At 42.5% G+C, this 24,408-nt stretch overlaps 1 protein-coding gene across 1 annotated transcript in view; it reads left to right on the forward strand.

The window, feature by feature from the left end:
• enpp2l (ectonucleotide pyrophosphatase/phosphodiesterase 2-like) overlaps window positions 1-24,408 on the forward strand; it is a 40,051-nt gene that overhangs the window by 11,440 nt on the left and 4,203 nt on the right. The window contains exons 11-24 of the mRNA XM_069680966.1: window positions 2,366-2,438; window positions 2,525-2,633; window positions 3,628-3,753; window positions 3,842-3,873; window positions 4,027-4,154; window positions 4,659-4,737; window positions 5,012-5,099; window positions 5,234-5,406; window positions 5,515-5,575; window positions 6,562-6,701; window positions 7,253-7,394; window positions 7,487-7,564; window positions 9,756-9,888; window positions 10,227-10,380. Coding sequence (XP_069537067.1) covers window positions 2,366-2,438; window positions 2,525-2,633; window positions 3,628-3,753; window positions 3,842-3,873; window positions 4,027-4,154; window positions 4,659-4,737; window positions 5,012-5,099; window positions 5,234-5,406; window positions 5,515-5,575; window positions 6,562-6,701; window positions 7,253-7,394; window positions 7,487-7,564; window positions 9,756-9,888; window positions 10,227-10,380 — 1,516 coding nt within the window. The remainder of the gene's footprint in view (window positions 1-2,365; window positions 2,439-2,524; window positions 2,634-3,627; window positions 3,754-3,841; window positions 3,874-4,026; window positions 4,155-4,658; window positions 4,738-5,011; window positions 5,100-5,233; window positions 5,407-5,514; window positions 5,576-6,561; window positions 6,702-7,252; window positions 7,395-7,486; window positions 7,565-9,755; window positions 9,889-10,226; window positions 10,381-24,408) is intronic.

Below are 24,408 nucleotides of genomic sequence, written 5' to 3' on the forward strand. Positions count from 1 at the left end.
ACATACATACTATATACTACATACTACATACATACTATATACTACGTACTACATACTACATACATACTATATACTACATACTACATACATACTATATACTACATACTATATACTACATACATACTATATACTACATACTACATACATACTATATACTATGTACTATATACTACATACATACTATATACTATGTACTATATACTACATACATACTATATACTATATACTACATACTACATACATACTATATACTACGTACTATATACTACATACATACTACGTACTATATACTACATACTATATACTACATACATACTATATACTACATACTACATACATACTATATACTACGTACTATATACTACATACATACTATATACTACGTACTATATACTACATACATACTACGTACTATATACTACATACATACTATATACTACGTACTATATACTACATACATACTATATACTACATACATACTATATACTACGTACTATAAACTACGTACTATATACTTCATACTACATATCACATACTACATACATACTATGTACTACGTACTATATACTACGTACTATATACTACTTACATACTATATACTACATACATACTATATACTACTTACATACTATATACTACATACATACTATATACTACGTACTATATACTACATACATACTATATACTACGTACTATATACTACATACATACTACGTACTATATACTACATACATACTATATACTACGTACTATATACTACATACATACTATATACTACGTACTATATACTACATACATACCACGTACTATATACTACATACATACTATATACTACGTACTATATACTACATACATACTATATACTACGTACTATATACTACATACATACTACGTACTATATACTACATACATACTATATACTACGTACTATATACTACATACATACTATATACTACGTACTATAAACTACGTACTATATACTTCATACTACATATCACATACTACATACATACTATGTACTACGTACTACATACTACGTACTATATACTACGTACTATATACTACATACATACTATATACTACGTACTATATACTACATACATACTATATACTACGTACTATATACTACATGCTACATACTACATACGTACTATACACTGCATACTATATACTACATACTATATACTACATACTATATAATACGTACTATATACTGCATACTATATACTACATACATACTATATACTATTTACTATGTCCTGCATACTATATGCTATATGAATGTTGCTGCTGTCCGTCATTTCAACTGTCGCTGTGACGTTCCAGCGCTTTGCATTGTGGGATACAATAGGCGAGGTAGACTGGAGATTTTTTCTGAATCAGTACGACATCCGGGTGTTTTTGGCATCCTGCACATTTTGCTTTTGTTTGCATACTGCATACTACACTTTGGCCAAATCAGTACGTACTGCTAGTATAGTATGGCATTTTGAACTTAACAATAGAGCATGTCTTTGGACTGTGGGAGGAAGGTCTTTATTCTCTCCTGTAGATGGTTCGGATGGCCGAGGTGATTTGTTTTCTTTCCAGTACACAAATTCTACTTCATCTCCACGTCTACCTCTTCTGTGTGTAAAGTGTGGACTTTACCACCAACTTATGACTAAACTACAGTTTGCAAAGAGCCGAGTTCATTTTTGCTTAAATTGTATTTATTTTCGTTTTTTGCAATACTTTTTAAAAGTTTCATTTGTTTGTTTTAGGCTTGTTATGTCTAAACAGTTGTGTCTTTTTGCTGTAAAGTATTTAATGAAGTGTTAGATTTGGAGCTCTGGCTCCGCTGGACTCAGAAACTGTTCATGCTCACACTCAGTGGTCTGTGTGTCGGGGTGTGTGTGCAGCTGCATGAACAAGTTATGAGCTTGTGTTAGTTTAACTGTGTGTATGTATACTTAAGAGTTTATTACTGTAATGTGTGATGATGTGATGTTCATTTACATTTTAAAGTTTAACATGGAGTGTCTGCCAAAGATCACAGAGCACACTGGTTTCTATAAGTGCAGTGTGTTTTATATTTAGGCTGTGTGTCTGTGTGGACTGAAGTGAGGACTTAAAGATTGCGGTTGTTTTTAGTCCTGAGGAGATGCTGGGTCAGTGAAGGGCTCACCAGCTGATAAGTGCTGGTGTCGCTCAGTGAGGCAGCAGATTCAGTGTGAGTCGAGGTGACAGACTCGCTGCCAGAAACAACAAACTGAGAGCAGGTTTTATCTTGTTTACTCGTCCTGCTGACCTGAAACTGTCTCACACCTGAACCATTTTTTAAGGTGAAAATCACGATTCAGTCGCCTGTGTCGTTTCTCTCCAGGCCGTACGTTTACGCTGTCCACTCAGAGCAGCCCGACACCTTCGGACATCGACTGGGGCCGCTCAGCAGTGAGGTGGGTGTGACAGTGGAGCTGCACAGAGTGTCAATCAAAGCGTGCTTTATTCAAGTATTTAAAATCTGCTGTTTGCCTGTCTCCAGCTGGACAACCCTCTGAGGGAGATCGACAACATCATCGGTCACCTGATGAACGGCCTGAAGCAGATGAACCTGCATCGCTGCATCAACGTCATCATAGTTGGAGACCACGGTAGAACAAGCATTTATTCTTTGGATTCTGCATGTTTTACGTTACTTACACCTGTTTTATTTAGTGCAGTATGTCCTGTTTTTACAAGAATGAGTAAATACATGACTTCCAATAAGAACTAGATGCAAACACAGACTATAAGAGTGTCCTCAGCAGAGTGCAGGTCTGCCCCAGCTGTCTCCGGCTGCATGATGGAGAGGACAGCGCCCTGTCTTCCTCCTTCTCCTCTCAGAAAGCACAAAAGGATGTCTGTCAGTTGTCCCTCCTGGCATCCGTACAGTCAGGACGGCTGCATAGACAAAAAATAAAGTGATTTAATCTTATTATTCCTGCCGGGTTTATAAGGTATATAAACACTGCAGGGATATGAGCAGTGGAGTGACATGTGCTGTTTTGGGTTGATTAGAGACCAGTCGCGCTGCTGCGTTCTGGATCACCTGCACAGGTTTGAATGTGCATGCAGGAAGGCCTGCCAGGAGGGAGCTGCAGTAGTCAATGCGTGATATTCTGAGAGCCTGCTCCAGCAATTGTGTCTCCCATTTAAGATAGCTTGCCAAAGCTAGCATAACTGGCTTGTTTTTAGCTACGGGAGATAAAAATCTCACCGGGTACTGCAGAATCATCACTGGGTCGAATGGAGCCACACGCTGCTGACCGAAGGCTAACCTGTGGTGGGTCCATTTGTGGGACCGCTGTCGCCACCTCATGAGATGTGGAGCGACAAACACCTCATTTCCTGTTTTTTTCATGAAGTTTAATTCGTCCATCAATGTTTTTTTTGTACTCAAGCCTGCTGGTGGTGATAAACCTAAATCTGTTGCCTGTTAAACATGTAGAAGATGTTTCTGGAGAGTAATTTTAAGTATTTTAAAAACTTGGCACATGAAAACAAAGGAACAAAACTGTCCGTATGTGCAGAAAAAAGTGTTTTTAAATGTAACTAACCCTCAATAATAATAATAATAATACTAAGAGGACCCATTCTGTCTGTCAGGTATGGAGGAGGCCCACTGTGATCGCACAGAGTTTCTCAGCAGCTACCCGCTCAACATAGACGAGATCACTCTGGTCCCTGGCTCGCTGGGCAGAATACGATCGCGCGACGCCAAATCCACCACATGTAAGACGAGAGTGACTGGACGAACATCACAGAGGAGCTGAAGTTTTCTAAAGAAGTACATCTGGTTTCATTTTGTTTTTCTTTCCAGATGACCCGAGAGTTGTGGTTGCAAACCTCACTGTGAGTACGACAACAAAACACCCACAGTCACAACACAGACACAAACCAGACTCCATTTCCTGTTAGTTCTAAAACTGTGTTTGTGTGTGTGTGAGAGAGAGAGAGACAGAGAGAGAGAGGTCAGGTCGTTCAACCCCATATCTGCTGTTTTAGTGTAAAATGCCGACTCAGCACTTCAAGCCATACCTAAAGCAACATTTACCCAAGAGGCTTCACTACGCCAACAACCGCAGGATCGAGGACGTCCACCTGCTGATGGAGAGGAAGTGGCACATCGCCAGGTAAGCTGGGAAGCACTCAAAGTGATGTTTTTATGTACATAAATAATCACTTTATCTATGCTGAGAAATAAGAGTAAAATAACAAGACACAAAGGAAACTCCTTTAGCAGTGTTTTTACATAGCATCCGGGCACTGAGCTTCCCACACACACACACACACACACACGGCCCTTTTCCAGCCTGCCAGCTCCGGCGTTTACACTGACACTGTTACTACCTCCGATCCCGGCGACGAGGAGGAACGACTTCGCCCCAGCATTCTGCCTCTGTCCGCTTTACATGAAGACGATGAGGAACAGAGGCGTGTTTGAATTGGCTTTAAGCTTTTTGAGGTCTTCTGCAGAGATTTTTTTGGGATACATTCTTAGACGTGGCCTTCTTTCACCGAACACTGACAGAATTTAAGACGGTTTGATTCTGCAGATATCTCAGCAGGAATGATTCTGCTCTCATCGTCTCTGGTATCTCAACTTTTCGGTTTATTTGTGTTTTGTTTTTTTTCAGGAAAATGCCAGAAAAAATTAGGTCTCGATGTGGTTTCTTTGGTGACCATGGCTTTGACAACAAGATAACCAGCATGAGGGTCTGTGTAGTTCAAAATCATCTTTAACTTTAAGCTTTATTTCTGTCCTGTATCGTAAACGGTGATGAGATGTACTGTGATCGTTTACTATAATACACTTGAAATAGCAACTTAAGTTAAACCTAAACTTCTTTCAAGCAAACACGGTTTCTTTCACTTTATGGAGCTCTTCTGCTGTGATTGATTAACGGTTGAAACAAGAGAAAAATGACTGATGCACAAACGTCTCTGTAACCGATCGAGAGACTGATCTAACTTTACTTCCGTCATGCAGACCATTTTCATGGGTCATGGACCGAGCTTCAAGTTCCAGAAAAGTGTGCCGGAGTTTGAAAATATAGAATTATACAACGTCATGTGTGGTAAGAATATTATTATTTGTCTTTTCAGATGTGCAGAAGAACTGCAAACTGGTCAGGACTTTAGTGATGATCACTTGAGTTCAGCCCTGTTATCATGTTGGTAGTGTTGAAGCGTGCCTCTCTCCCCCTCTCAGACTTGTTAGGGTTGAAGCCGGCCCCTAACAACGGGACGTACGGCAGCTTGAACGACATGTTAAAAGATCCTCCATACCTCCCGAGCATGCCGGAGGAAGTGACAGAACCGTCACCGGCCTTGGATACTGTTGCTACGGTGACCCATGACCTAGGCTGCAGCTGTGACGATGAGGTGAGGAGCACGGTGATCATCTCTGACTTTTAGCTGGATGGACTTTATTTGCAAAAACTTAAAGATGCATTAAATCAATTAATCGTCATCTGTGTTTTTCTGTTGCAGAACAAAGTGGAGGAGATTATTGAAGCCTTCACTCCTGCACCGGATGGAGTCTACAGTTACAGTAGGTCTCAGGATAAATAACAGTCGAGAAGTCCTGGCATAGGCACCGTGGACCTCTGACCAGCTCTGTTCATATAGCAGTAAATTATTCCACTTCTGAAGCTGGTGATATACTCGCTTTTAATGATGGAGCGTCGGCTGTGCAGCTCCTCAGAAATGTACGCTACGCGGTCGCTGAAGTTGCAGTCTGCACATGAGCAGTAGGGGCAGTGTAGAGGCAGAGGGGATGTGACAGGGTCGACACAGCAGCAGGGACAACAAGGGCAGAAAGTTCTGAAGACAAGCTGATAGACCGAGTCCACAAAGATCCACATCTGTACGATGTGTCGTTGCTACTGCACAGAGACAAACATGCCTGTCAAACAGCTGCAGACAGATAAGTTCTGTTTTAGAAGTCGACGTGGAAACCTGCAGAACTAAATGGAAACACGTCCGGGAGGGTTACGTCCGAGCACGGAGGAACATGCTGGAGAACTCACAAAAGCTGTTGCTTTGTCTGATCTCCTCGAGTGTCTCCATGTCTGTTGTTTACATCCCGCACATACGGTAGTTGCATACGGCCTGAGCTCTCTGGTGCGCCCTCTAGAGGTACCCTCTAGTAACATGTGTAGTGCATGGACGAGTATGTGAACAAGTATGTGAACTTTTAGCTCGTAAAGGAACCGCTAACAAAATAATCTCCCTGTAGAACAAGCACTGACATTCACTGCAAAACTGGGACATGACCTCCAGTTTTCACCCATAATCTGTAACTGACATCTTTTGGTAACTTAAAACAATACTGCACAGCTTTGTATCATTCGGAGGAGTCAGGTGAGAATACAAAGAATATTAAGTGACATAATCCTGGAAAGTACCTGGTTAAACTTTTATTTTATTTGGTTGTTTTTGGTTCTCTTTGCTTAAATGTCGTTCTGGGTCTATGCAGTGATTTTAGCTGTGTGTGTGTGTGTGTGTGTGTGTGTGTGTGTGTGTGTTTTTGTGCAGACAGTACTCACCTCCCATTTGGTCGCCCAGCAGTGATGTTCGACACTCAGTACAGTTTGCTGCATCATGTGGAGTTCATCAGCGGGTACAGCAAAGAGCTGGTGATGCCTCTTTGGACGTCATACGCGATGCCGCGACAGGTACACACACATACTACAGGGGACTATTAGTCTACATGTACCAAGTGTGGACGCCGGTTTCTGGTCAGTTTAGAGAAAACTCATTTGAATATAAATGTTTATTGTCAGATCTTTCCCATAATCGTACTATGAGGGGTGGAAGTGACAACAATGTAATGATAAAAACGGGGTTGAAAATGCTCGTGAATTAAAAAGTGAAGCGATGAATGATCGAGGTTTCTCTCTCGTTCCTGGACCTCTTTCAGCCGCTGCCTCGCGCTCTTTCATGCGGTTAAACTGGGTGTCAGGTTGTAAAAGTCTGATGCAGGCCGCGTTACTGACACACAATCAAAGTGTTGTTGTTTTTAGTGAGTGACAGGGCGTTTGTGTCGGGGCAGAACCTGACGGAGCCGCACAACACAAACATGTCTGACACCACAGGTCAAAACAAACTGTGTCGCTATGACTGAACATGTTTGTCAGACGTTAACGGGAATGTGCAGGTTTATAAGGTGCAGCTGCTCACACGTGGGGACACACACACAACGACATTCTAACACTGTGCTTCTCAGGAGGACCTGACTCCTGTTCCAGAGGTTTCCCCCAGCATTCAGTGCGTCCGAGTCGACTCCAGAATATCAGCTGAACACAGTCAGAGCTGCACCACCTACAGCCAGAACAACCACCTCACCCACGGCTTCCTGTTCCCGCCAGGTAAATCTGCAGCACGATAAAGCGTGATGTGATCTCGTTTCTCGTGTAAAATCTCTGCACAATAAGAGCATGTTTTGTGATTGTCTTCTTAGAGCTGGCATCTTCTCCAGAGTCCAGATATGACTCTTCGCTCATCACCAACATCGTCCCCATGTACCCGGCCTTCAAGAGTGAGTCACACACTTCATTTACACTCACAGATACAGCTCGAAGAGTCATCTCTATTTACGGATTTTACATAAAATACATTCATTTGTAGTCCGAGTAGTATTGACCAATCACGTATCAGTAGGCTTCAGGGTATTCAGGAGAAACAGTCAGTGTGGAGAGCCAAAGCAGGCGGAACGCAATCCGCCATAATAAAACCAACTGCCATCAGCTTCATCTGACAGCGACTTATCTTCCTATCGATCTCTATAAACAGACGTCTGATGAAGTTCAGCTGACAATCTGCAGATCAAACATTCAACCCGAGACAAATTCTCTGGATGCTGCGTCACGACAGCCGTTCAGCGTTCAGATTAGGGCTGTCAACGAATATTCTGAAGTCGAATATATAATCGAATTTTAATAAAAAACGGATATTCGGATATTAAAATTAATATTTGATTTGACAAAAAATCAGCACTACCGCAGCTGTTTGCGAGCTCGCAAGTTCTCGTATGTCCTCACGCGCACTCTTGGTTACGGAGCATCATTGAATGCATCACAACGTCACTAAGATACATAATAATAAACTTTAGTCTCGCTGACGATGTTGGAGAATTTAAATAAAAATAGATATTCGAATACTTCGAACATTTGTGAGTTTTTTTGAAGGAATAATCAAACGTCATTTTTGGCCAATTTTGACATCACTCGTTCAGATTTCCCGACTTCCTCGAACGCATCAGAAATGATGGATCGACCTCCGTTCAACAAACGTGTCATTTGAAAGAAAATCTGTTTGTTTTTCAGCTTCATACCGCTGAAGTAAGCCAGAGTGCAGCCTCTGTGTAACTTACTGTTTACCAATGACTGTATATACAGATGGACAACGCGTCTCCATCTGCTCCCATTGTACGAAAGTGATGCCAAAACAGCCCCTGTGATAGGCGCAGTAGAGATCGGCGGGTGGCGCCGCCGTAGCCACTTCCATGAAATGTTTGCAGTCGATCCCAGAGGACATATCGTCATCAGATGATAGTTGATGGGTTCCGAGATTGCTGAAACAGAGAGTGAGGCACACACTGTTGTTGTGTATACTGGACGCATCAGTAAAGAAAGGTGCAAAAAGTACTAAACAACGTGAAGAGAAATGAAGATAATGATCGGAAAGTTTGGACAAAATAAGACATCATGTCAGAGACAGTGTGGTCCGGGGTCTTCCCTGACCTCCAGAAACATGAACATGCATTTCCCTTACACCTTGAAGGTACCATGTGAAGCAATGTCCATATATTAACCACTTTTTAAAGACATTATGAAAAAGGATCTAATGACACAGAAGAAATGAGTCCTTCCTGGTCTTTCTCAGCTTGTTTTCTACTAAGAGAGATGAGGACGGTGTCATTCGGCTCTTTGCGATTATCAGATTTTTGTGTCCTCTCTCTTCCCGTACACCAGCAGCAGGGAGTCGTATCACATGAGACAGAGGACAGGAGTGATGTCAGGTCTGAGCGAGGACCGCCTGATACCCATTGTTTGTGTAGAGAGAGGACTTATCAGGACAAAACACTCTCTCTCTCTGAATCGCTGTCTCATGCAGATCATGTATCACTGTTGTCAGCTCTGAGTCTGTGTGGAGACTTTATTGTTGGCCTTAAACTGACTGGTTAAATCTCGATGTTGAAGGACAATGTTTAGTCATTTTATTTTGAAAAGATGATTTCAGTCTCGTGTCTTTTAATTGGAGTAAATGCAAACTTAGTGGCGGCTCGTGGAGGAGGTCACACTGCCCTATGAGGGATCAAAAATACACAATAAAGATTGTAAAGAACATTTGTGTTTTCCAGCCCATCTAAGGGAGCTCAACAGACTTTTTCCTCCCCTCTTCCTGCAGCTTTCCCCCGAGCGTACTTAAGAAGCGATTACTGGGATTAAATTTAATGGGTTGCTTAATCATTGACGTGCAGTTTTGGGAACGCTTTTAAAATAAACGTATTAAATAAAATTAAATGACACATGCTCTCTCAGGAGATTCCTTTAGAGAGGAATCGTTTTTGATGTTTTCTCATCAGGTCATTTTCAAAGTGAGTGACAAACAACCTACGAAATCAGTCTTTTATTCAATGAACAGATACTTGCAAACAGTTTGATTAACATTTTATCTTGTTTATCTAGTTTTTTTAATTGCAGCATCTCACCTCTTTCTGTCTGCAGGAATATGGAGTTACCTGCAGGGCACGCTGCTGAGGCGCTATGCAGAGGAACTGAACGGCATCAATGTCCTTGCTGGACCCATCTTTGATTACAACTACGACGGCCTCAGAGACACCACAGAGACGATAAAAGAGTAAGTGTCATGGTGGGGAACTGGACCGGAAAAGCAGCCGCTTAGCTCCGCCTACCCTCTCTGGCAGACCAACCACTGCTGGCTGATGGAAAACACGTCACTAACTGGGCGCCGCTTGTGATTTTTGAATGTCGCCACAGACACCCAGTCTGTAATAATACTACATACTGCAAATGCAAAGGCTTTCATCAGTGCTTCATGCTTGGTGTAAAATACTGTGTTGTTATTAATACCCCACCTACACCTTTCACCAATGTCTATTAATGTGCTTCTCCCTCGATATTCCAACAAAGACCAGCACCCAGCTTCTCCTCTCTCCGCCCTCCCTCTCTGTCCAGGTTCACGACTGACGCCCTGCCCATCCCCACCCACTTCTACACGGTGGTGACGACCTGCCAGGAGCTGAACCAGACTGTGGACGAGTGCGACGGGGAGCTGCAGGCCCTGTCCTTCCTGCTTCCACACAGACAAGACAACACTGAGGCCTGCAATGTAAGTTCCACTCACTACCAGCAGGAGGCAGCGCTGTCCTGACAATTTCTGCTTCTGCTGCTCCACATTTCAGAGGCAGAACATTTATCTGAAAGCTGCCAGAGTAAATTTGATCTTAAACAATTCAAATATGTTAAAATCAACAAACTTTTGGTTTCAAGAAAAGGTTGAAAATTGTCTCTTAAAACAGTTAAGCAATGAGTATTTCTTATGCATGATTATTTACAGTCTAATTCAATAATATAAAAGTATATCTTTCGCGTTGGCTGCAGGGAGTGCTTTCACTTTTGATCCTGAAGCACATTTTCTGAAGAGACCTTTTCTGGGTAACATAGCGTGTAAACTTTTGGACTTTCTGAATCCTGCGATATCTTTGTGAATGATGCAGAAAGCATCTCTGAGCGTGTCTGGCGCCGGTTTGAGCTGGCACATGCTGCTCGTATCAAATAACAGAAACAAAGTGTTCATGACAGACGACGGCGGTGAGTCACAGCTCGTTTCCTCCATGTGTCAAACTGGATCATTTGTGAGTCATTGACTCGTTGCACATTCCAACACTGTTAGTGTCAATATTATACTGATATCGACATCAGTACTGAGGCTGTACCTGGGCTTTGAATTAAATAAATAAAAGTAGGTTTCTGAATTAGTTATGTGTTATTAAAATAATCAATAATTGCGCACCTGCAACCTGCTTGGTAAAAAATCTTTAAAGCTCGGTGTGTGTTGATTTTGGCGCCCCCTGTGGACAAAGCCGTACCTCGTATCTCTCTGGTTGGTGGTTTTTAACAACAAATCTCATCCTGCTTTCTTTAACGCTCATATGTATCACTCACTTTAAACTGTTTCCCTTTGGAAAATGTAAAAAAGGCAGCGTGCAGTAAATCGCTTCGTCTGACATCTACCCCCCCAGAAGCAACATGTGTGTGAGGTGTGAGGTGTGTGCTTCAGACACACACACACTTTACACTGACGCCATTACGCCTCTGTTACTGCCTCCGATGCCGGCTCAGAGGCGGAACGACTTCGTCTTCCATAGAAGACGAAACAGAGGGGTACTAATCCTTGTAAAATGGGCTACTGTTACCTGATCCAGCTATCTGAGTCAATGACCTACTGATATCGGATATCAGTCCTGGATCAGAGCACAAGTGAAATTTCCTGAACGTATCGATGACCTCGTAGCTCTCTCAATAGTTTAACCAACATTATGAAAGAGGAGATCTCAGACTGGCTTTTGCTCGTTGGTGAGAGAGTGAACTCCACCCCCAAACTTACATAATGTCGCTCTAGGAATTCCCTGCTTTTCTTGGCTGAAGCCTCCGTGAGAGTCGAGAGTGTTGCTGCTGCGGGCGATAAACATACCGCATGTTTAGACAAATAATGCAAACATGCACACAGTGTAGATTAAACTGTTGCTCCACTTTAAAGAGAGAAGCTTTGTTGTTAGCAAACAGGAAAGCCCTCACAGTGTAAACATGTCAGGACAGGATGGATTAATTGAACCTAAAAGGCCACCATACTCATGCAAGGCTGCTGTGAAACCGGGTCATTTATTTGTCTTTGTTTAGGGAGTAAAAATAATCTCTTACATAAGCTTTTTTTCTCTGCACAACGTTGGCTTTTTCTTGTTTTGTACAAAAGATTTGATCTGCTGAAAGAGTTCCTTTCACTTTAAATGAACTATTTTTAAACATGTGGGACTATTTTCAGCGGGGGATTCATCCACATTTGGTGCACTTTGGTGACACGTCTCACTGTCATAAAGTCCCCAATCCACACGACCACACCAGGACGACTTACTTTCATTCCAACGTGTGAGTCTCCCTGTTTAGTTTCAGGTCGCAGATGTAGTCGAGTTAGCTACAGCTGCTGTATTTCTCTCTGACTTTGCCGAAAAAGAGAAAGCAAAACACGCCTACCCCGATTCCTCATGCAGAGCCGAGGTTATCTCAGCAATGACGGGGAGTGTTCTTTTTCAGGAAGTCATGATCGGAGTCACGATAAGAATGTGATCGTGGTGCCAGACAAGACATGCCTGATGACTATCTGCCTGCTGCATGCTCCTCTCTCAGCGTATTAAATACATGTTTCTTTAATGTTTCAGCGAAACCATAAAGACGTATAATATACAGTCAGTTCATGCTGAAGGAAAGCCGGACACACCTTATTTTAATTCTAAACTGTCCTGAGTTCTGCAGAACTCAGATGTGCATTAGAGATTAGAGACGCCTCCAAATGAGTCACATTTCTTATCTGTATCTTTTGAAGCCACAGACACCCACAAGTGTCTGTGAACAAAGTAGAAGTCATTTTCTCAAATTTCAAGAATTTGAAGCTGAAAGTTGCAATTTATGATACAATATTAATGCAAATTACAAACTAGTCTTTGTTCATAAGTTGGCTTGTGGTTTTTTATTCCAGGAACATGGTTTTGATAATTTGCAGCTGACGTGTTAAAGCTGAGAGAAAGCCTAAAACGCAGCATGTCAATGAGGACATTTCAGCGCAGAGCTGGGTTTTAGTTCACACGTTAGCGATTATCCTAGCTTAGCATAAAGGCTGCTTTCACATCTGACCGCTTTGGTCCGTACTTTCGGACTTCACTCACCCGGAAAGTCCGGGTCTTTTGGACAGGCGCGTTCGAACTCGAACTTGGTGCAGACCAAACGACCATCCGTGGTTCCACCAGAAAAGACGAACTCGGTCCGTTTCCAAACGAACCACGGACCGGTTTGATTCAGGCAAGACCATAAACGGACTTAAAGTAGGATCTAATGTAGGAAGCATACCAAAACACAGTGCATTGTGGGTTGTTAACGGATGTTGACTCTTGCAGAGACAGCCACGCAGCCAGGCAGCAGGATGAGGTATTCAAAGTGCTCAGTGAAAAACTGAAGGAGAACTGATCGATCTGTGGAACAATGTCCGATAAAAGTAATAACTCAGACAACATTAAAGTATGTGATTCTCTCTCTTCTTGTTCTCTCTCTGTGCGCGGTGAGTTTTACCACGTGGAAATTCTGACCAATCAGAACCCAGAACTTTTGGTCCGCTGCTCAAAGCTGCCGTGTGAACACAAACCAAACTGGAGGCAAAATGTAACATTGTTTGTTTGATCAGAATCAAAGACCAAATTGTTACAGACTCAAGGTGTGACAGCGCCGTTGTTGGATTTGTACCCAACCATCATGCAAGGTGGGAAGGTGAAAGCTATCACCATCCCACTTCATTCACAGCCAGGCTAGCTGCTTCCCCTGCTTTAAGTCTTTAAGCTAAGCTAGGCTAATGACCTCCTGTCTCCAGGGACACACTTCAAACACAGACGACAGTGGTATCAGTCTTTTTATCACATGAAGGAAAATAAGTGTCATCTGACAGAAGTGGAACCAACAACTCCCAGTGACACTTCTTGCAATCAGAGTTCAAACAAGGTGACATTCGACAGGCTGACTCAGACGGAGTAATTCCAGTATACTGCAGAGGAAACACCAGCAGAGGGAGGCCAAGGCTGCAGCTGCTCGTGTGATGAAACTCCTGCTCCTCATGGCTCATTTCTCTGACACCCACACAGTTAAATGTTCTCCTTTCACAAAGTAAGTAATATATAGTTTCCTTTTGAACTTCTGCATGCGTATCTTGGATACCAGGGTTTCCACAACACTGGCTTCAGACGACTTGTTATCTAAAGTACTTTCTCTGTGTCCCGTTACCAAGGGAAAGAGACAGGAGGGAATCCTCATGTTTCCAAAACATCTCGGCTGCAGCAGACCGAGGCATGCAGAACATAAACTGTCCTACATTTCATACGTCTTGGAAACATAGTCGACGTCAGTGATTCAGCCTGATCAGGAACATGAGGCAGTCAGATTAAAATCGGTAATCGGTTCATAGCCTGCAGCTCATCTGGAAAAGTCTGCACAACAACCATTTTAATCTATAACATCTCTGAACAGTAAGATTTTTTATATAAATTCGATTTGATTACATCTAAACTTTAATGTACCGAATCTTTACAAACAGATGTACATCACACAATGCATAAGAAGTTTTAGGCAACAAACGTCTTAAAGTCTGGCCCGCACTGAAAGATGTTTAAATTTTCACAGATGTGTAAAATGGAAGCGAGTCCACACACGACGACAGATAATGGCTGAACAGTTTTTGCGTGTGGAGAGCAACGATCTGACCCAAACAGTACACCACGCACTAACAGATTAATTCACCAACAACCAGAGTCCGACTCTCACAGCTGGAAATCTCACAGAATCTCAGGCGGTCAAACGAGACTTTAGAGTAAACAAACATGGCGGACGACGGGCAGGAAGAATCGGCGATGATAGTGAAAAGAGAAAAGAACAAACTGTGAATGAAGAGGTGGAGACGGCGTGAACACAGGCTGTACATGTTACTTTATGCTGCACGTTTGCTTTTGTTGCCATGGCTACGGTTGTTGTGCTTCCTCCTTCAGTCAGTCGGTTCCCCCCACACAACAGGATATTTTTAAATGGGTCCATGACGTTCCTCTGATCAGACCAGGGGAAGTAAAACCACTCTTAACATCGGTCACACAACAGCAACATCTGGAGAGATCATCTTTAGAGCCATCAGAACATCAGGACTTTGCTTACTTTAGTCTGAAGGGGGGAATCAGGCCCCAAATCAGCTTCATCATCTTGTAGTGTTACCCCGCATTAGTAGATTGCTTGAACCTGCAGCCATGAAACAGACTTTAATGGCTGCAACGCAATCCCTGCAAAGAATTGTCACTTACAGCCTCTCACTAGTAAAAAGAAGCACTTTTAATGGATATACTTAAATCTATTGCATTTTCTCTGAGGATTCAGGCTCTGCAATATTCGTTCTTTTGACTCAGAAAAAAAATTCCCCTACATCAACATAAAACCCACAGAGTGGAGAGCCAGCTAAGAGGTCTTCCCTGAAGCCAAGGAACGTGACCTCTGCACTTGTGTACTTAATTTTAATGTGAACCAGAACCTGCTGGATTACAGCCAGCCTGTTTGGTGACTGTCAGCTGATCTACTGTTCCAAACTGTTTCTGGGGAATCACTTCCTCAGACCCCAGGCAACAAAGCCTTTGTTGAAAATGAAACCTGGAAACTTCTTGCTGGGATTTTCCTGTGCAGCTCCCCTGAACTGGAAGCTGCTCGAACATTAACGTGGGTCTGGAAGGATAATGTGCTGCAGTACCTGCTCTGCCAGGAAATGTCAGGTCGATCAAACACTGGGTTTCCTGCCAGGATGCCTTCCAAGTACGACTGCAAAGATATTTCAGTGATCTGTTCTACGTGGGGAATCCTCTGTTTACAAGATCTGCTTGGTTGAAGTGCTCAATGACCTTCAAAGAAATGTGAGGACATTCGTGGAAGAAGTGTTGTGCAAGAGCGGGGTCTTCTACCGGTCACGGAGTCCCCTGATGGCAGAGGAGGATGCTTGAAATCTCAATCCCGTACTTTAATTTACACCGCAACGCACCCAAATGACTAAACTTGGAATAATTTCACAAAACATTTTGAGGAACATGTTTGTGCAGAAACGCTCCCATGTCTCCTGGAAACAAAACTAATACAAACAACAACCAGTTACTGCTGTAAACAGAAATGTTACTGACTTGCTGAAAATGAGAAAAGTAATAGAGTGTGTAATGACGCATAAACAGTCCTGACACTTTGTTTTTGTTAACCATCAGTACTGCTTGATTTCAGCCTGATACATGGTCTGCATCAAACCGTATTATAAATGTTTGTCCGTCGCTGTGAGATATGAAATTAAAATTGCATGTGGTCTTTTGCGAAATTAGTCAGCACGATCATGGAGGAGTCAATGCCTGACTGGTGACCGTGCATTTGTAGTATAGCTTTGACTGGGGGCTAGTGGATATTCCCAGGAAAAATACCAAGCATCCTCGTCAAGAAATGGTTGGTCTGCTGGAGATTAAGTGAAAGAGGTGTTCTGTTTTTCTCTGTGCCAAGGAGAAAGATTACTACACACAATTTAACTCAAATTTAAGTACGAATCCAAAGAAAAAGATACAAATTTATTTTTTAATTCATACAAGCTAAGCATTATAAAACTTTATTACACAGCTGTGTTAAATACATGACTGTTGCTATGAAGAACAGACCGTTGCTAGGTATGCGGCTCTAATCACACACTCTGGAAGACTAACTGTAATCATATCAATCCGGCGAAAGAAGTCCGGTAAATTTGACGTTGGTCTGTTTACAGAGGGGAAAAAAGAAAAGAGAAAAACCAGCGGAGAGAAAGCAATAAAGGTGAAACGATGCGAAAACTGAAGGCTACTACAGAGAGATCTGCAAAACTGAAGCCGGCACATTAAGTGAACATTAAAAAGAACACAGTACGGGATACGGCGGTGTTTACAGACGGGAACGTCAACAGACTCTGACAGTAAAGAGACAGAAAACCTCAATCAGGTGCTGCACTGATTCCTGCTGTCCGGTTCACCGTGATTTACTTCACCAGCGAGCTCAATTTAACATGAGTAATAACAGCTAGCTTAGCTCATTTTAACGTGAGTAATATCGGCTAGGTTAGCTCATTTTAACGTGAGTAATAACAGCTAGCTTAGCTCATTTTAACGTGAGTAGTTATGGCTAGGTTAGCTCATTTGTAGGTGAGTAATATCGGCTAGGTTAGCTCATTTTAACGTGAGTAATAACGGTTAGGTTAGCTCATTTTAACGTGAGTAATAACGGCTAGGTTAGCTCATTTGAGGTGAGTAATAACGGCTAGGTTAGCTCATTTTAACGTGAGTAATAACGGCTAGGTTAGCTCATTTTAACGTGAGTAATAACGGCTAGGTTAGCTCATTTTAACGTGAGTAATAACGCCTAGGTTAGCTCATTTGAGGTGAGTAATAACGGCTAGGTTAGCTCATTTCAAGGTGAGTAATATCGGCTAGGTTAGCTCATTTTAACGTGAGTAATAACGCCTAGGTTAGCTCATTTGAGGTGAGTAATAACGGCTAGCTTAGCTCATTTGAGGTGAGTAATAACGGCTAGGTTAGCTCATTTGAGGTGAGTAATAACGGCTAGCTTAGCTCATTTTAACGTGAGTAATATCGGCTAGGTTAGCTCATTTTAACGTGAGTAATAACAGCTAGCTTAGCTCATTTTAACGTGAGTAGTTATGGCTAGGTTAGCTCATTTGTAGGTGAGTAATATCGGCTAGGTTAGCTCATTTTAACGTGAGTAATAACGGTTAGGTTAGCTCATTTTAACGTGAGTAATAACGGCTAGGTTAGCTCATTTGAGGTGAGTAATAACGGCTAGGTTAGCTCATTTTAACGTGAGTAATAACGGCTAGGTTAGCTCATTTTAACGTGAGTAATAACGCCTAGGTTAGCTCATTTGAGGTGAGTAATAACGGCTAGGTTAGCTCATTTCAAGGTGAGTAATATCAGCTAGGTTGCTATGGACGCAGTTCTCACTGTGAGTGTAACAGACTATGTTTAACCAGAAAACAGAAATATAATCATTTTTTAATTAATAAAATCATAAACAAGCTTAGTAATAGTGTTTGATTCACATTCAAACCTGATTAAGTTGAGAGAGGTTTGGAGTATGGTTTAAATTTTGTTCAATATTTATTCTTATCATTTTTATCAACCCAAGATCTTCCTCTTAAAAATGTTTTAATGAAATCAAAAGAGGTAAAAACGAAACGCCAAAGTACGGTTTACATTTTCTACTTACCTTTGTAATTTTAAGTGCCTTCATCATTTCAAGTGTTAACATATACAAATTATTGATTTACATATAGAAATTATTATTTGGTAAGTGAAAAGCTGTGTAATAGGCGGGATAATGTCTAGTGAGCAGGTTGTTATAGCGAAATGGAACCCCAACACAGTGAGACATTCCTATTTCTGTTTTCTTTACTCAAGTAGAAGTACAGATACTTGTGTAAAAGAAGAAGTAAATGTGAAAAAAGTATCAAAGTATAAAGCAAAGTGTCCCTCTGAATGACATTTCTACCGACTGTTTCTGTGCAAAACTCACTGAACTCACTTTCTTTAATTGCTGGATGTCTGCAGGATTTGACATCATACACATGACAAAAAATATAATATAAAATAAATATATAATACTTTTCTCAAACTCTGAAGGACAGAATCACAGCTGCTGTTGATTCACTTGCAGAGCAGCTGCAGCACAGCCGGACACTTCCTGCAGACAGTCACAAACAGTGCAACTCAGTCCGAAACCGAAATCTCTCCTCGCGTTTCTGACCTGAATGAAACACCATCACAGGAGGATGTTCACTCCGTGTGTAGGTGTGTGTTCGTGCGACTGCTTGCAAAGATAAGTGCATCGGGCCACCAGCTGTTTTGATTACAGGTGGCGTGCAGACCGCGAGCGACGGTGGGCACATGTGTGGGTGTTGAATTTGTTTTGGAAAAACACATCAAATGTCACGACATGCTTTGATCCACACAGTCTTTTGTTTGAGGCTGGCTAACAGTTTGTGGATCATCATGCAGTCTTAGATCACAGAAACTCATATTGTACCTGAAGCATCACATGAGGTGAGATTAGAAAAACGTGTCACGCAAATTTTCTTTCACATAGTCGGTCTTAAAAAAAACCCATTGTATTTAATCTTTAACATCCTGCAAGTCAAACCTGAGAGAAATATTTCATTTTAAACATTAAAAAAAATATTTTAAAATTAAGTTTTAATGGCATGCAGCTCACAGCTGGTTCTTTAAAGTCCCATCAAGATCACCGAAATACAAATGTTTAAATACACATTTTAAAAAACTTTTTTTTTTGAAGATGAATCAGTCTTTGTCTGGGAATCTGTGCAGAACCTTTTGGTCGGGAAAAGAGCTGACTGTCTTCCTGTGATGGTCCTGTTCTCTATTTAAAAGAAACGTATTGTCTGTGCTGACGAGAGCTAACGTCATCACATAACAAAACACTGCTAACTGCTGGAAGGAAGCTGCATAGCGTCCTCGTCATAAGTCTCCCTCCTTGTTTCCTGTCAAAGCTTTCTGTCCAACAATAACTGTCCCTGTTTACATTTTCAACATGTGTCAAAAAACTTGTTCCCATGTTAGCATGAATCAATGAATCCAGCAAATTCCTAAAATATCACAGATTTTAGCTCTAGGCTGCAGATAAGATACCTTTTTGTTAGCAATGCTAGCTGTGTGGCTGCAGAGATTTAAATATGTGGCAGCCGATCAGTGGCTCGACCACCTCAGTCCAAACACCCAGTTGATCCATCTTAATGACTTTAGTGATCCCCTGACTGTTCATGTAGGCTAACACCCACGGCAGGTTGACATTGTTTAGTCCTGAAATAGCTCAACAACTACTGGATGTGTTAGCATAAAAGGTGGTACAGATATTCATGTCCCACTTTTAGTGAATTGTAATAAATGATACTCTAATTTTTAATCAAGGGCTTTAAACAATTCAAAATATCGTTAAAAAATTCAAGCAAAATGAGCCGTGTGTCTCGTGAAGAAGCCATAAGTAGCACAAGATCGTTGTTGCACCACAAAACCAGCAAATAAGGAGGTCTGACGCACAAAGTGTCCTGCACAAGCCTTATATTATCCAAACTTTGTAGACTGCGGTCAAAAGGACATTTTATAACTGGAGTCAAGTTCGTCCTTGTGTCATGGAATCGCAAACACGTGCCATCTTCTTTGTTCAAGCCTGTTTCTCTTTATATTTCGCTTCGTTTCATCCAAGATTTCCCTGCTGACAGGCCTTAATGTGATGGAGTCTGTGGGTTAGGCCCATGTGTTGAGGTTTCTTCTGAACAGCAGTCACATCAGATGCTCAACAGCTCCTCTGTTATTGAAGGTCGAGTTCTTCCATGGCCGGAGAAGTGCTTGCAGCAGCATAACTTGTAATTTCTATTGTTGAAACCCACAAACGTGATTATAGCCGTGACTTTTGCACCTCAGCACTACACAAAAAGACATTTTAGCTGCTTTCAGGCTGTCCGATTGAGCTTTGTTCCTGTGCAGAGTGATTCAGTAAAGCCTGAAGACCTTCCGGAAACCTCCATCTGAGGGAGGACATACACACTTAACATTAACTGATGTCAGTGCTGCAAAGGGAAAGCACGAAGTGGAAGCAGAGGCTTTTACATGTTTAGGTCTTTTTGAATGAGATAGGGAGTCCTGGGAATTTGTACGTATGTACGTAAGCTGTTCAGTTTAATTTCACTGGAAGGAAATTATCTTACAATTCAAGGAAGTGATACAAATGTGCAGCAGGTGCATCACAACACATGCTGAGTATTTATTCTAATGTCTATCTCTGGACTTTCTGCTCCGTCTTTCTAGTTAATGGAGATGAGGCTCCGTATTTACAGTCTCCAGCATGACACCACATGACTTTCTTGAAATTCTGCCACATTTTGCAGTTCCTCAGTATTTGTCTTAGCAGGGACCTTTGTTTGAGACTCCTGATGTGTAAAGCTTTATAGTATGAGCCAGTGTTCACAAAGGTAACAGACTGATGGGAAGAACTTCTCCTCAAAGTTACCGGGAAGCTTTTGGTAACCTCTGCTCTAAAGCTGCAGATGATACACATTAAAATAACTGTGCAATCTGGTTTCTTTAGAAGCTAAACAGGCCATTTGGGAAGGGAAGTCAATGAGACATCCAAATAACAAGAAGCATCAGTATTAGAGTCTTGTAGTTCTGTTTACAGGACATTTGTAATATGTTTGGAGTTTTTTCCAGGGTTTGAAAAACATTTTAAAAGATAATCCCAAATTTGGAAGATGGAAGTTGAAGCGCAGACTTTCTGGTTGTTTATTAACAGAAAGGTATCCCATGAAACAGCCTCTAATTCCAGGACCAAAAAGAAGTATAGTTTAGTCAGAAGTAATATTTCACAGAAAAAGCAGAAGCTTTCTCAAAGTGGATTTACACTCTGACCGACCTGAAGCTAGTTCTCACTTCTTCATTTTAAACTTGTGACCTTTGTTGCCTGTTAAAAACATGATGTTTTGCTCTTCTGTGTGAACTCTACAAACTTGTGTCTAAAGATCCCCTCCAGTGAAAATCAGTTTTGTAAACATCTCCATGTGGTGTTCTTCGTGTGCTACAAGTCATATCAGGGACAACATCAGCATCATCTCCATGGCTGGGCCTGTACTGTATCTGCAGTGTACCAAGGACAGGCTGAACAACACATGTTCAGATTGGCAGGTGTGAGACGTCACAAACCTAATGGACGGGGTGACGCTATGCACGCTATGTTCACTCCAGAGTCTGTTTTGTCCTGTTACGTCTGTTGTGTTATGTGGTCTGATCGGGAAGCCAAGGAGTCATCTGTTCTGTGTTATTGTCCATTTGGGTTGCAGTTGACTTGATGTTGGGAAGGCAGTGTGCAGTGCTGCATAATGAAATAATCAATGATTCCACTCTAATGCACTAAAGCTAAAAAAAATCAATATCCAGCTCAGACAAACTGAACTCAAAACCACTAAGTCTGCCCGGAACCTGGGCGTCATATTGACGACCAGCTGACCTTTAAGGTTCATGTGGCCTCGATTGCTTGGGCATGCCGATTTGCCCTGTACAACATGAGGAAGATCAGACCCTACCTGTCAGAGCATGCAACACACCTGCTGGTACAGGCTCTCGTGATATCACGCATTCCTGCATGCACATTCACACCTCTGCAGAGGATCCAGAACGCAGCAGCGCGACCCAAAACCCATATCCCTCCACTGGCTCCCAGTCGCCGCTCGCATCACATTCAAACCCTGTTGCTCGCTTAAAAAACGGCAACAAAAACGTCTCCTGCCGACATGAACGCCCTCATCCAGGTCTGCACTCCGTCCCGCCCACTACGCTCTGCCAATGAAAGGCGGCTGGTACTCCCATCACAACAGGGCTCTAAGTCTCTAACTAGACTCTTCTCCTCAGTCGTCCCCCGGTGGTGGAACGAGCTACCAAACTCCATTCGGCCTGCAGAGTCCCTTTCACCTTTAAGAAGAAGCGAGACACTTTACAGAAAGAGCAGGGCTAGGCCGTACGCTTTGTTATGTTATTTAAGGAGAGGCCCGACATGAATCACCACGAGGAGCACTTAGCAACATTCGGCACATTGGCCTTTTAACAGGCTATGCTACCTCCCACCTGTGGCTACTTATTGACACACCCACACAGATCCACAGCCGTAAATTAGATCAAACATCACAGTGTATTTATGTCTCCATGGCCGGCTCAGAACCGATGACAAAGAACGGGAGGACACAAAGAGTTACTTCAAAACAATAATTAACAAATCAACCCACATTATGAGTTGTGGGAGTCAGTGAGTCAGTGGTGCGAGTGTGTGGACATTGTTTCTTATGCACACAACACAAGATTAAGGAGCGTGGCCTAATGGGGAGCAGACAGTTCTTCATCTCCCGTCCAAGACAGATTGAGGGATGCTTAAGTAGGATCGGGAACACCGGGTCCAGGCGTCTTATTCGTGCCGTGAGAAAGCAGCCTTGTCCTCTGCCTGGCCTTCTTCTCCTGAAGCACTTATCCATGATTTATTGTGTGCCATGACTTTACCAGTTTGGACCTGTGTGGAAACATTTTGTCTCACTTTCTTTCCTGTCATCTGCCGTCACTGTGCTGCCTCACATTTAAACGAGGAGTTGGTTACTCAGTGTGTGCGTAGTTTCCAGGTTGGAAAGATACCTAGTTGCTTTCTGGCGGAGATTTACATGCAGAAAATACCACTCCTGTGTCTTAATTTGAAGCAACAGCTGCTGCCCATTAGCTTAGCTTAGTAACCAGGAGAATGTTTACTCAGCTCTGTTAAGACAAGACAGCATTCCTTAAGTTCGGTCGTTATGAGAAAACGAGAAAACCAGCTTTGTTATCTTGAGATAATGAGATAAATAAGTGGAGATCTCGAGAAAAAAGCCGTTGTCACGGGAAACAAATTGCAGAAAATGTATGGATGCGTGTCTGCGGCCGACCGGAATGTCGTGGTGAAGAAAAAGCTTTTGACTTACCGGTCGATCTACGTTCCAGCCCTCACCTGTGGTCATGAGCTTTGGGTAGTGACTGAGGTTTCCTCTGCAGGGTCTGCAGACATCCCGAGGGAGCTCTACTCCGAGCTCCCTCGGGAGCCATCAAAAGGAGCCAGTTGAGGTGGTTCTTGCATCTGATTAGGATGCCTCCTGGGCGCCTCCCTTTGGAGGTTTGCCAGGCATGTCCAACTGGGAGGAGAACCGGGGCAGACCCAGAGCACGCTGGGGCAATTTTATATCCCACCTGACCTGGGAATGCCTCGGAAATGTGGCTGGGGAGAGTGACGTCTGGGACACCTTGCTTAGCCTGCTGCCACCGCAACCTGACCACGGATAAGCGAAGAGAAAATATTCCTCTGCAGATTTTAATGATGGTTGGAAAAGAAAAAACGCCCTTCTTCTCGATATCCTCAGGGCGGGTGGTTTTTAAGTTCTTCGTGTCAGATTGGTGTAAAGGTTAAAGACTGAGGAATCATCAATGACGCATCATTGTTCCCCGAAATGACGGATGCCAAGGCTGCTGAATGGGTGCACACCAGATGGATATTGGCTGCTGTACCTTAAACAATTTCCCTGTTTGTATGTGTTGACTGGTGTGTGCAACGTGTTCAAGCTCGACTGTGTGATCACGTAAAGGAGCCATCACACTTTAGGTTTAGTCTCATTATAACTAAAGGGGAAATCCGCTATTTTTAAACCGTGGCCCCGTTTTTCTTTAGAGTCTGTACCACTAATACAGCTGTTGCATCGCTCTCTTCAAAGCCACCAGACATTAACAAATCATTTTACCCTGCAGAACAGGGGGTTTGCTCGTCTGCTGCCGCCTCTATCGCTTGGTCTGTTTGTGTTACTGCAGAGGTCTACACTCCTCTTGTTTGTGCATCAAAATAGATCCACTGCAGTAAAAAGTTTATAGTCCAGACTCTCATTTGTGTTTTGATATAAGATTTCTGACTCAAACTTTGGTCTTCAGTT

Source organism: Semicossyphus pulcher, unplaced genomic scaffold (genome assembly GCF_022749685.1).
Source record: "Semicossyphus pulcher isolate SPU_LCO1_2020_fin unplaced genomic scaffold, fSemPul1.0.p SCAF_5, whole genome shotgun sequence".
NCBI classification, from domain to species: Eukaryota; Metazoa; Chordata; class Actinopteri; order Labriformes; family Labridae; genus Semicossyphus; species Semicossyphus pulcher.